This window comes from Podarcis melisellensis (assembly GCF_964234715.1).
Source record: "Podarcis melisellensis genome assembly, chromosome: 9".
NCBI lineage: Eukaryota > Metazoa > Chordata > Lepidosauria > Squamata > Lacertidae > Podarcis > Podarcis melisellensis.
Genome location: NC_138541.1, coordinates 22,620,783 through 22,634,037, shown reverse-complemented (window position 1 = coordinate 22,634,037; position 13,255 = coordinate 22,620,783). Strand labels below are relative to the sequence as shown.

The 13,255-nt window shown below is 40.8% G+C and overlaps 1 protein-coding gene across 2 annotated transcripts in view; it reads right to left on the bottom strand.

The window, feature by feature from the left end:
- Nucleotides 1–7,663: 7,663 nt before the first annotated feature.
- The window catches only part of GSTCD (glutathione S-transferase C-terminal domain containing), a 62,567-nt gene continuing 56,975 nt past the window's right edge, over nucleotides 7,664–13,255 (bottom strand). For both annotated transcript variants that reach the window (XM_081925009.1, XM_081925010.1), the window contains 2 exons: nucleotides 12,473–12,542; nucleotides 7,664–8,096 (listed from right to left, as the gene is read on the bottom strand). In XM_081925009.1, coding sequence (XP_081781135.1) covers nucleotides 7,960–8,096; nucleotides 12,473–12,542 — 207 coding nt within the window. In that variant the 3' untranslated portion in view covers nucleotides 7,664–7,959. The remainder of the gene's footprint in view (nucleotides 8,097–12,472; nucleotides 12,543–13,255) is intronic.

Sequence of the window (13,255 nt, the reverse complement as noted above, 5' to 3'; positions counted from 1 at the left end):
TGAGGTTCAAGACTGCAAGGAGGTCAGCTGCTAAAAAACCCAAAACCAATAAGCCAACTCTGCTAGGACAAAGCCCCTTGCATGAATCTAAGCAGCTTTTTGAATCCCAGACATTGTCCTTTGAACCCCAGACACTTGATATTGATATCCCTTGTCCTTTTGATATTGTATTGCTGCTTTATCGCTTGTAAAATAGGTTACAGAAATGGATGTTGTGGTCTTGCAAGATACGTTTTGAGTAAGCGTGGAACATGCAACATCCATGGGTTTTGCTGCTGTCGTTAGTAAAGGGGTTTAGAGCAGGAACCACCAACTTTTTCAATTTGGATTTGAGAGAGTGCTGGATGTGCCAGTCACAAAATAACTGAAGGTGGTTGTTGTTGGCATAGCAGAACATTAGAGAGCCACCCCCTAAGAACCTTATGCTTACCATGGGGAGTCACCTGTGTCCTGATTCTGGAGATCACACACTGATGTCACACACACACACCACAAACACATTGGTACTTTTGCTATTCAATAGCAATGGGTTCCTGCAAAAATATACTAGGTGGCTCACAACATCCAGTCTTATTTCACAGAAATCTCTTAACAGCTACCCACATTTTGCCCCGTAACTTCCTACCTAGGAGGACTAGAGGTTTGTTGGTTGTTTTTTTTAAAAAAATAAAAGTCAAAGTCCAGGGCACCTGCCCTGGGTCAGCAGTGAAAGCATTCACTAGAACAAGGTTGGTGACCCCTGGTTTAGAGAAAGAAGTATCTAAAGGGGAAAGGATGCAGAAATGAAGTGTTCAGCCAAATAGCAAAGGGCAGATAACTCCTTGAAAAAGATGTAACTGGCTAAATTCCAGCACAGCTTTTCCATGTGGGGAAGCACATGCACATATGCACAAAGGACCATGCAGATGCTTTGTGAGTAATAGTGTCTATCGTAACCACCTACAACCCAGAGTTCTGCCCAATCTGTGCTTAGTTACCCTGCCATAAACAGGGCACAAATTTTCATGGGTGTGGTGGTGGCAGCAGTGGAGATTGTATGGCTCCATCAAGGTTGGCACATGCCAATTTATGAATTCGTAATTCAGACTTGTGCACTTTATGGTGTGTGTGTCAGATGCATTGGCTAACCATGTGTTTTACAACAGCTTCCACTGACCAAACCTTTTGGAGGCGGGTCTGTGAAATCATGACTGCTCACACCTATGTAGTCAAAGACTGCACAACTTGGGAGAACCACTTTCTACACAAGCTGCATTGTTATGTTTGTAGGTCTTCCCAATGACACACATCTGTAGTCTACTCATTTGGAGCTATAGTTGGCAGCTTGCATCCCATCTACTTCTGGAATGACAAGAAATTCTCCCTGCTTTGGGAGATCATGATCCTATTAATGTTTGGCCCAGCCTATATGCCTTGCCTTTGAGGGGACACTGCATGGGTCCTGTGAGATGGGTAGTTGACCCTGTATATACATTCTAGTTAGAACTAATGGAAATGGGGTGGAGGCAGTAGGCATACAACGCTCAGAAGCAGTACACTTCAAATTGCTAGATGTTGTGGGTCTATGTTTTGATGCCATGGCTGCTTTAGTTGAGATTCCTGCACTGCAGGGCGTTGGTCTTGATGACCCTCAGGGTCTCTTCCAACTCTACAATTCTATGATCAGCTTCATGCCTTACTTGTGAATTTACACAGCAGGGATGCAGAATCTGCCACCTTCCAGATGTTGTTGGACTTCAGCTCTCATCATCGCTGTCAACTAGCTATGCTGGTTGGGGCTGATGGGAGTTGGGAGTCCAACATTTGGAGGGCAACAGGTTCCCCATCCATTATACAAGCAGCCAATCAGAAGACACTGCTGAACTAGAGAGCCAGTGTGGTGTAGTGGTTAAGAGCGGTAGACTCCTAATCTGGGGAACTGGGTTCGCGTCTCTGCTCCTCCACATGCAGCTGCCGGGTGACCTTGGGCCAGTCACACTTCTTTGAAGTCTCTCAGCCCCACTCACCCCACAGAGTGTTTGTTGTGGGGGAGGAAGGGAAAGGAGAATGTTAGCCGCTTTGAGACTCCTTAAAAAGGGAGTGAAAGGCGGGATATCAAATCCAAACTCCTCCTCCTCCTCCTCTTCTTCTTCTTCTTCTTCTTCTTCTTCTTCTTCTTCTTCTTCTTCGTCTTCTTCTTCTTCTAGTTGTATGTCGTGTTGATTCAGCAAGGCAATTCATAATACTCTCAAAAGTATCCCCTCTGTGTCTTATGTCAGTGTGTGTGCTTTGCTTCATCAATGCAAGAGAACAGGATCAAAGACCCTCCCTTGTGGTTGACTTTTCACCCATTGATGCATTTTAGGAAAATAAGTTGAGAGCTCTGATCCTGGATCCCCCAGATATTGTGTAGCTTGAGCTTAAATAAATTTGGTGGGGTCATCTCATCCGTCTTCATAATGCATAGTTGTGGCACTGAACATAATACCAGAATGCAAGTTAGAAGCTAATAATAAAAAGAAAGGGGGAAAATGCTTTGAAAGCCACTTACCAATCTGAAAATATATCCATGGAATGCTTTGCTAACACACCCTAAACCATGACCTCGGTTTGAACACGAGTATCATATGGAAAAAAATAAACAACCCACAAAGCACATAGTTGAGCAGATAAAATTACAAACTGTGTGGACTGGGAAACCATGCAAGAATTTAAACACAAGCTCCAGTTGTTGATGCATTATGGGAAACAAACATAGAAAATGCCAAATAAAGAGATTCTGAAATTATGTTGCACTGTGATTCCAGCAAGTAGGGTCAGAGTGAGGCGATTCAGAGCATCACAAACCTTGCATGTCTTGCATACTGTAAGATTTTCATCAGTTTGTTTTAGTAAATACACAACACAGAATGACTAATAAAACATGGCTTTTAGGAAAGGCTTGGGTTTTTCTAATCCCAGACAGAGAGAAATGAATCCAGGCAGAAATATGTAGGATCATGCACTCTTGGGAGGAAATACACATCGAAGGCATTGCAGCAAGCAAACAAATCAAATTCAGTGGTGACACTGGCAAATATTCCTCTTGGCTCCTTATTCACATGCCAAGTTGGAATGAGTTAAAGCAGGCAAAGGAAACAAGCATACCAGAGACAAAAAGTGTGGCAAGATAAAGCAAGCTGATTTCTTGCCCAGAGACACTGAGCTGTGTCCAGGGTCTTATTGGCTGTGTGTATACACATCAGGTGGTGTCCACAGCAAATCCTCTACTTAACATTCCAATGTTAAATTGCTCTTGCATAGCACTGTGACCTATCTGTAAAATATTCTACCATGTCTAATTTACCAAGGACTTCCACTGTGCACCCGGACCTGATTTTCTACAGCCATGTTGTTCACAGCTGCTGGCTGTTCTCCAGACTTGTCACTTTTGAAATGTCATTACCAGTGCATGTGAGATATCTGTCAGTCTGTTTGCTTAGCCATCTGCTTCTCTCTCCCCCTTCTACTGAGTACCTGAGCTGTGACTGTGTTGACAGGGTTCAGGGTTCCCTCCTAGAGTTGATGCCAATCTCCCAACATTTTTTCTGTTTCTGCTAGGTGGCTGCTAGGTAGGATCAAGAGCCTTTTGCCTTATCACATTTCTCTTTAGATGCTGGAAAGCTTTTGGACACACCTTTGTAACTTATACACTGTTAATGGAGTAGACCTGCAGGAAAGAGGACAATACATTGCTTGCTATCACCCTTGTAAAAAGGTACAGTAAAGGTAAAGGGACCCCTGACCATTAGGTCCAGTCGTGACCGACTCTGGGGTTGCAGTGCTCATCTCGCGTTATTGGCCGAGGGAGCCGGCGTACAGCTTCCGGGTCATGTGGCCAGCATGACTAAGCTGCTTCTGGCGAACCAGAGCAGTACATGGAAACGCCGTTTACCTTCCTGTCGGAGCGGTACCCTTTTATCTACTTGCACTTTGACGTGCTTTCGAACTGCTAGGTTGGCAGGAGCAAGGACCAAGCAATGGGAGCTCACCCCGTTGCGGGGATTCGAACTGCCGACCTTCTGATCGGCAAGTCCTAGGCTCTGTGGTTTAACCCACAGCGCCACCCACATCCCTACTTATCACCCTTGTACCAAACTTTAAATATGTTGTTGCCTTTTCAGTTCTGATAGTACCATGCCACTAGGTTTACACATGTCCCAGATTAAGTTCCCAACTGAATTCTTCTCTGTTTGAATATTTCTGACCATGCTACTTCCTAACTTGGCAGCTGTGATCCATTAGTTTTAGTATTTGGGAATCAGTTTTTAAGCTGACGATACTAAATTGTTCAGGGTGGTTAAAACCAAAAGGTGTTACAAAGAGCCCCCAAAGGAGTTTTCCAAACTGAGCAGACAGTAAAATTACAAACGAAATTCCATGTAAAACAAGTGTAAAGTGATGCACATTGGGGCAAAAACTTATTAATTTCAGCTATGCATTCATAGGGTCTGAATTATCTTTAATTTCATTTCATATTACAAAGGCACATCCAAACATCTCCAGAAACAACAAAGTGTGTCTTCAGCCCTCAACTTCACTTTTTTAGCTTTCGCTGATAAAAATTGGGGCCTTCTTATTAAGCTCCTGCTGATTGGTTGAGAAATTAAACTGATAATGCTTGTAAAGAGTGAGCTTCGTGGAACACAGTGGGGCCTACTTCTGAGTGAATATGCATAGGACTGAGTTGCAAGGCTTCAGTTCTATGCAATTTGGGAGTAAGCCCCAGTAAATACAGTGGAACTGTAGGAATGCCCCATAAAACTTCTAGATTTGCAAACCCCCAAACAAACAGATCTGGCTTAGGGCCAGGTGAGATGTTGCGTGACAGATGCAGCTATCAGAACTGTCTTCCAATATTTTTCTTCCTTTTTGTAGTGAAGCCTCAGGAAGCTGCAGTCTTGAGTGAAATGGTTTGTGGGTATGGTGAGCTCAATGGGTCCTTTTCCAATTGTGTTGGGCTGTGTGTGCTGAACTGAAAACCAACTGAAGGGGAAGGTTTAAGCAGGCTCTCTTTCACCATTCCTCCACTTAAGACTGTTGCTTGCTGTCCCCTCCTTTCATTTAATGATAATGAAAATAATAAATAGTTGGGAGATTGTTACTCACATCTGCCATGTGATGTCTAGTTTGGCTTTAAACCAATGACTATTTGCTCCATATTTTCACTGCCAGGTTAGTTTCCCCACTCTGTCACATTATATGCAACATACGTCATAGTATGGCTTAAAACCATACTAAATAAGTGCTGCTGTGTTACGCTCTGCAGTAGTCATCTATTAAATACAGAAACGCTTATCTCCACTTTTGCAGATAAGGGTTTGGTTATGAACAGAGTGCTATGAACATGGCATGTTTACTATTAGTTTTGATCCATTTCCTCTGATGAAACACCTCTGAGAGTGTGAAGGACATTTGGTTTTGCTTATATTTATTTTGTCAATTTTACTCTGGTATACTTAGTCCAAGCAAAGGCTCCTCCAGTGGCTTACTATGTTTTTCCTTCCTCTTAAATCATACACATGGCAGGGGGCATTAAAACATGCAACGTTTAAACAAAAGAATTGGAGCAACATTGAGAATGCAAATATTTTATAACTGTAGACGGAACACTTTATCATCCAAGGATAATAGAAGCAAATTGCTTTCTTAAAAAGCAATTTTTTTTTAATTTGCTGAAGATGCCCAGTGTGATGGGTAAGAACACCTTCCTGGGAAAAGAATTGCAAAGTGTGAGTGCCAGGACACAGGAGCTCCAAGATTTCACTGCTCACATTTGCGCCTCCACATATTAAGGAACTAGCAACAGGGCATTCTTTGATGCTCCTTGGCTATTTCCCATATCCCTTAAAAATCTGATATTCAAAGACCCCCTTCATATTTGCATAGTTTGCAAGATCTGGTATTCAAAGAACCCTTTGTACTTTACATCTTGCAATGCTTACAAACGATTGTGTGAAGAATTACTTGGAAAAGTAAGGTCAGACAATTAATTAGAAGTGAAGTAATTCTAATACTAAGAGGACTCCTCTGTCCAGAAACTGTGCTGCCCAAGGGGAAAAACCAATTGTGCATTCTTTGCTCTGAAAACATCTACCAGATAACATGATTGTTAATATTATTTTCGTGGGTTGATCAGTCCTATATCCAGCAGGATAAAAAATTTAAGCACAACAATAATGTGCATTGGACATGCATTTATATCTCAGAAACACAACAGTGAATTGAAAATTGCTGAGATTAAAGACAGCAAGCACAACAGAAACTTGGTAGAAAATAACATGCTGAAATGTTATAGCAACAGCAGCCACCATCTTCTGTGCATTACTAAAAATTGTGCAAAAAGAAGCAATATATCAGATCTCATTAGATGGTGAGAAGTCCTTAAAATGAAGTGTGATTTCTATAGGCTTGCTTAATAAATTTAAGAAAATGCATACAGGTGTTGCCTTTATACAAAAAAGCAACAGATGAATTATTCGCAAATAAATACTTTTACTGCACAACCACAGCACTGCTTATTTATTAATTTATTTCATAAAATTTATGCCCGACTTGATTGTAAAAAACACACCTGAAAGTGGTTTACAAAAAAGTAAAGCTATAAAAATCAAGAAAAATTTACAACCATACTTAAAGAACACAAAAGTTAAAATACTAAAACAGATTAAAATTACCTCAACTTTCTAAGCATCTGGGTGGGCTTTTCTAAACAAGAATGTTTTTAGCAGGCACCAAAGAGAGTACAGTGAAGCTGCCTGCTTGATATCAATAGGCAGGGAGTTCCAAAGTGTAGGTGCTTCCAAATGCAGAATGGGCTTGGAAGACAAAAGGAAACTATAAAGCTAAACCAAGGATCATGCTCCTTAATGACTTCTACAGTTAATTAAGTCGGAGAAAGTTCTCTAAATTGCTGTTGTGGCAAGTCGGCATAAGATCATAAGAAGAACCTGTTGGCTCAGGCCCATCAAGTCCAGTATTCTGTTCTCAGAAGCATACTGTCTCTGACTATGAGCAAAGCCATAATGGGCAGTAACCAGTGATAAGACGTATCCTCCATGAATTTGTCTAATCTTCTTTTAAAACCATCCAACTTGGTGGCCATTACTGCCCCTTGTGGGAGTGAATTGTCCACACTTCTGCTTGTCCTGTGCCTAGAAAGGAGAGGTTTGAGTAGTCCAAGCATTCCGCCCCCCCCCCTTACCCCACTCATTTCCCAAGGAAAACCCACTCTTTAGCTCTAAATCGGAGCAAACATAAATCCAGAGAAAACCTGAATTGCCGTTTGCTCCAACTGAAAGCTAGAGTGGTTTTCTCCAGGTGAAAGCAGCAAGACTAGAGGAAGTGTGGATAAGCCCCAAGTGCTGCATGAAAAAGTACTTTCTTTTGTCTGTTCTGAATCTTCCAACATTCTAACTCACTGAGTGTCTCCCAATGTTGTGGGAGAAGAAGAAAAACCTTTATTGTTCACATTCTTAGCATGGTTGCAGAATAAGCATGTTACTAGATTTTAATGATGAGAGTTGAGTACCCTTGTTAGTATAGTCAAAGTCTGAGTACAAAAATACTTGCAAAATCTGTTTTCGAACATGCAAGATCTATCTTCATAGAAAAGGAAATGAAATCACCTTGCCAGTGATGAAGCTTTTTTTTTAAAAAAAAACCTTTATTGGTATTACTGTGGGGGCAGATAGACATTTTGGGATATTCCTGCTCTGAGAACCAGCTGTCATTTAATCACACATTTCAAGGAGGATTTAGGAAGCTTTGCAAGCAGCCCCACTGCCAACCCCTTTCCTCTCTGCTTCCTTATTTTGGAGACAATGGATTCAATATGTGCACTGTCTGCTTCACAGCTGCAGTTTGTATCTCCAAAATGTTACTGGACTTTGATCACAAGGAGTGATTATTAATTCAAATTGATCAGAAAAGCCGTTTGAACTAAATTGGGACACCCACTATCAAGTTGTTCTTTGGGGAACATGTCTCTGGTTCCATTGATATCACTTGCGCAGAGTAGTTGCATTTTTCCACTGCCCAAGCCCGGTCCAGATCCACCAGTCCCATGCAGTGTTTACCTAAAAATAAGAACAAATAACATATACACTTTCACATAATTATTGTAATAGTACAAATGCAAATGTATATTTCAGCATCAACACCCACTGATGAAAACAGGTATCCTAGCATCAATTGTAACAATAGTGAATATGGTCATTTCGGTATCAATCATTAACAGCAGTGGTGCCAGTATATATTTTGCAGTGTCTCAGACCTTTGTTTTGCTTATTAATGCAACTTGGAATAATTTCCTAATCTGGTTATTTCTAATACAACTGAAATGTCTTTTTATAGCAGGTGTAGGGAACATTTCGCCGTCCTTATGTTGAGGAACATCACCTTGCCAACAAAGGTCCGTATAGTTTAAGCCATGGTTTTCCCAGCAGTGATGTATGGAAGTGAGAGCTGGACCATAAAGAAGGCTAATCGCCGAAGAATTGATGCTTTTGAATTATGGTGCTGGAGGAGACTCTTGAGATTCCCATGGACTGCAAGAAGATCAAACCTATCCATTCTTAAGGAAATCAGCCCTGAGTGCTCACTGGAAGGACAGATCCTGAAGCTGAGACTCCAATGTTTTGGCCACCTCATGAGAAGAGAAGACTCCTTGGAAAAGACCCTGATGTTGGGAAAGATCAGGGGAGAAGGGGATGACAGAAGATGAGATGGTTGGACAGAGTTCTCGAAGCTACCAGCATGAGTTTGACCAAACTGCGGGAGGCAGTGGAAGACAGGAGTGCCTGGCGTGCTCTGGTCCATGGGGTCATGAAGAATCAGACATGACTAAACAACTAAACAACAACAAATGTTGAGGAACGACAACTCTCATCATTCATGGACGTTGGCCATGCCTACTGGGCCTTATGGGAGTTGTAGTTCAGCCACTTCTAGAGTGCCAAAGGTTCTCCCCACCTGTTTTATAATATTTAGAGTAGAAAGATGTGTAACCAGTGAGACGGATTAAGGGCTGATGTTTGCATACTAAGTTACGATAAATGAAAGATGTGTGGCTCAGTGTTAGAAGACATGCAGAAGTCCATGGATTCATCCCTGGCATTACCAGTTAAAAATGACTTCTGGCTGAAACACAACTGATGCTAGCCAGGGTGGACAATATTGACTAGAGCACTCATATTTAATTGCAAGAACGTTTTGTAATATTGTTGCTAATTAATATTCTTGCTGATAATCTGCACTGTTGCTGTTGTTGAACATTTGACTATTTTAAAACATTTTAAAATTTTATTTTTATATTTTAAAATAACACATTGTTAACATTTAACCACAGAATGTTGAATACAATATGGGCAAAATATCCCATTATATTATGGATAAAATAAGCATGTTGAGTTATTGAAGAACTCTGAAATACGAAAGAAAAAATTAAATATGCCACCTCCCTTAAAATAATAGAATTGAATTTTTAAATGTCCTTATTCTGCATTTGTTTAAAGTGGACTTGTTACACATAACAGCATATATCTGCAACTTCTTATGTAGGTAGATTGTACTATCTTAACATCTAATACTGGAATCCTATACCCACTTGCCAGGGAGTAAGCCCCATTAAATTCAGCAAGCAGAAACACACTGGATTGTGCTGCAAGTTATTTTTATATGATTACTGGTAAAGAATGAGTAGCGGTGCAGTGGTAGAAAAGATATTTTTGTTGTATTGTTTTGTATTGTTCCATTTTGGGTTGAATTTTATTATTTCAGTCACAGACCAGTTCCAGACCACATACAATATCAAGGAAGTCATAGAACACGATAGGGATACATTTGAATTTGCAATTAGGTATAACAGGGACAATACAGATACAGCAACAGTTAAAAATACATAAATTAAAACTTAGTCACTAACATATAAGCTAAAATTATTATTTAAAACCTTAATCATTACGATAGCACAGCTTGTTCCCTAAGTTTTATGGCAATCACACACAATTTGGCTACTCTTAATGTGATCTCAGGATCCTCATTTTGGGTTGGAACTTTAATTCAAAAACAATCATCTTTATAATAAACGAAGCAATGGTGGTGGTGACCATTTTAACTATGCAACCCTGTGTGTCTTTTTCAGAAAGAAGCACCATTGAATTCAATGAGGTTTACTCCCAAGTAAGCATGCTCAAAATTACAAGCTAAATAGTACACCTTATGTAGAATCTCACGATCTGATTCTGCCTCTAACAGAGCATGTGGTTAGTGCTGATCTGATCTGACCTTTACCCTAGTCATTTGAAAACAAAACTTAATCCTCACCAACCACACGCCCATTAGCAAGTTTAAAAGGTGAAGAAAGATGACTGAAACGGAAGAGATTCTTTTAATGGAGCGAATAAGCCTGATGTCAAGTATATCTTCAGAAGAAACAAGGAGAAGAACAAAAATGCCAGTGAGAGATCATTTTTGTGGTTCACAAATGTCTGCTCTCCCTACTTTATCTTTGAAAGGGGGGGGGTAGAAGTACTATAGTGTCACAACATCAAATTTACCTGAAATGCTGAGTTGACACTGTGATTCATTTATAGCCATCCACTCCACCCTCATTAAGTGATACATTTCCTTCCCATATCACCAAAGGGCTGAAGAAATGCCCACTCCCATTTGGTGGAGTGGCACCTCTTGAACTCACAGCTGTGACCTTGTCAGCACGTTTTCCTTTCCAGATACAGGAGTGCCTTTAAAGTTTTGCCAGTTTTAGTGAAAAAATAGGTAAGATTATCTCAAGTCCTCAGTGCTTCCTGTTGTACTCTTAGCCACCACAGAAGTTATCAGGGGTCAGCAAACATTTTCAGCAGGGTCCACTGTCCCTCAGACCTTGTGGGGGGCAGGACTATATTTTTTGAGGGGGGGGGGGAAGAAAGAACTCCTATGCCCCACAAATAACCCAGAGATGCATTTTAAATAAAAGGACACATTCTACTCATGTAAAAACATGCTGATTCCCGGACTGTTTGCGGGCTGGATTGATAAGGCGTTTGGGCCAGATCTGGCCTCCAGGCCTTAGTTTGTCTACCCATGGTTTAGATGCATAGACATTGTTTCTTCTTACTGCCTGTTATACATTCGGAGTGAATTTTGTATTCAAAACATGCAACAGTATCAAACCCTCTTTTGTCTATTTGTTCCAAACACCTTGTCTTTATTTTTTGAAAATCAATGCCCCATTTACGAGCCAACAAAGTTCCCAGAGTAGCTTGCGAGAAAAAATAACTCTAATATAAAAACACTAACAAATTAGTAGAACTGGTTAAAAAGGCAGAGAAGCCATTGAGTCTAAGAAAACAGTATAAAAACAAAAGGACCTATAGTGCCCGACCATGTTTTAAAAAGACCTTTATCTGGTGCTGAAAATAAAAAAACTTTGGCATCAAGTAAAACTCGCAGGGGAATCCCTAGAACATCAGCCCACCTAAGACATTTGAAGACATTTGAACAGCTGTAAAAGAGAAACACAAGCCCAAAGGTTCCTTGGGCATATGGAACTTGCTATGCAGTTGTGTGGATCCCAGCCAGCTACTCTTCCTCTGTTATAAAAGGTTCCACTAGATCGATTGCCATCCTTTGTAATTGCGTCCTTGTTACTGTCCTTTTTTTGGCAAGAGGGACACTTTCATAAAAAGGAAGAAAACTTTCATAAAAGCCACCACCCTTTTCAGATTCTATTTATTTTGTTTAAAATACAGTGGTACCTCGGTTTACAAACTTATTCTGTTCTGGAAGTCCGTTCTTAAACCGAAACCATTCTTAAACTGAGGTGCACTTTCCCTAATGAGGCCTCCTGCTGCCAATGCCCTTCCACCGTTTGGGTTTCGTTCTTAGACCGAGGTAAAGTTCTCAAACTGGGACACTATTTCCAGTTTTGCGGAGTTTGTAAACCAAATCGTTCTTCAACCGGACTGTTCTTAAACCGAGGTACCACTGTATTTCTATCATGCTTTTTAAAGTTCTCCAGACTAAGGCTACTAGAGTACTGGGCTTGCCTAAGGCCATTTATTTAGTACATGGCTGATGTGAGATTTAAACGGGTGATTTTCCAGCTCTTGCACTATAGTAGCTCCCTTGCACTGTTACTAGCTCCCAATGGCATCAGAGAGAACATTAGCATGTTTCTCAAATTCTATCATCTCCTTTATTGGACTACAGTAACAGATGAATGTTCACTGTATCACTGTGTGATACTTTCAACCCCAGATTTAAACTGAGCTTCAACAAAGAAAACTATTTCACTGTATCTCTAAATACATCTCCCTGTGTGTTCTGAGAAACCAGCACTTTCATTCCTTGTTGATAAGCATGCCACGGCAACCCATATATAGTAAGCTAAGTACATCACCAAGTAGAGTGTATGTAATCTACACAACAGCTGCTCTATGGAAAAGCGTACCTATTTGCCTGCGTTCAGGGGGAAGCTGGACAGCTGTCTGATCAGCAAATCGGCAAAGAATCATGTGCTCCTAGAATAGAAAAAACACACAGAGAGATAAATATTGCTAGCTTCTTCCATTACGTTATTCCAAACTAGCACCATAGTAGCACATACTGGGAGACTGTGTACATCTGAAGCCCCCAATATTGACTGGAGATGCCTCTTTTGCTATGCAATATTATTCAGAACAGGTCCTTCTGGCATGACATCAGATCTGGACACCAATGAAAGGGATGCTAGTAGAGGGTATAAACTGAAGCATTCAAATTAGCCTAAGATGGCCTGGTATGAGCTGTGTGGACTTTTTCAACACTGTAGTTAGATCCTTAAGCATCTGTATCACATCTGACCCGTGGAAACTTTGTACCATGCAGCTTTACCAACACAGGCGAGATGGGAAACAGGCAAAGAAAGTACTTCTTCATGCAGCACATAAACTATGAAATTCACTTCCATTAATTGTAATGGTGGTCAACAACTTGGACAATCTGGCTTTGAGGATAAGGCTTTAAGCCATGGTGACTATGTTCTGTCTGTCTGTGCCTCTGAACACCAACAAGCGAGGAGAGACTTCTGTTCTGCTTGCAAACTTCCCATAGGCATCTGGTCAGTCTCTATGAGATAAGGATGCTGGACTAGATGAGTCTTTAGCTTAATCCAGCAAGGATCATATTATGTTCCCAGTGTTTTGCTACTGCAACACCAGACTCACAACACTGCAGTGCCCAAAGAGCTCTTGTA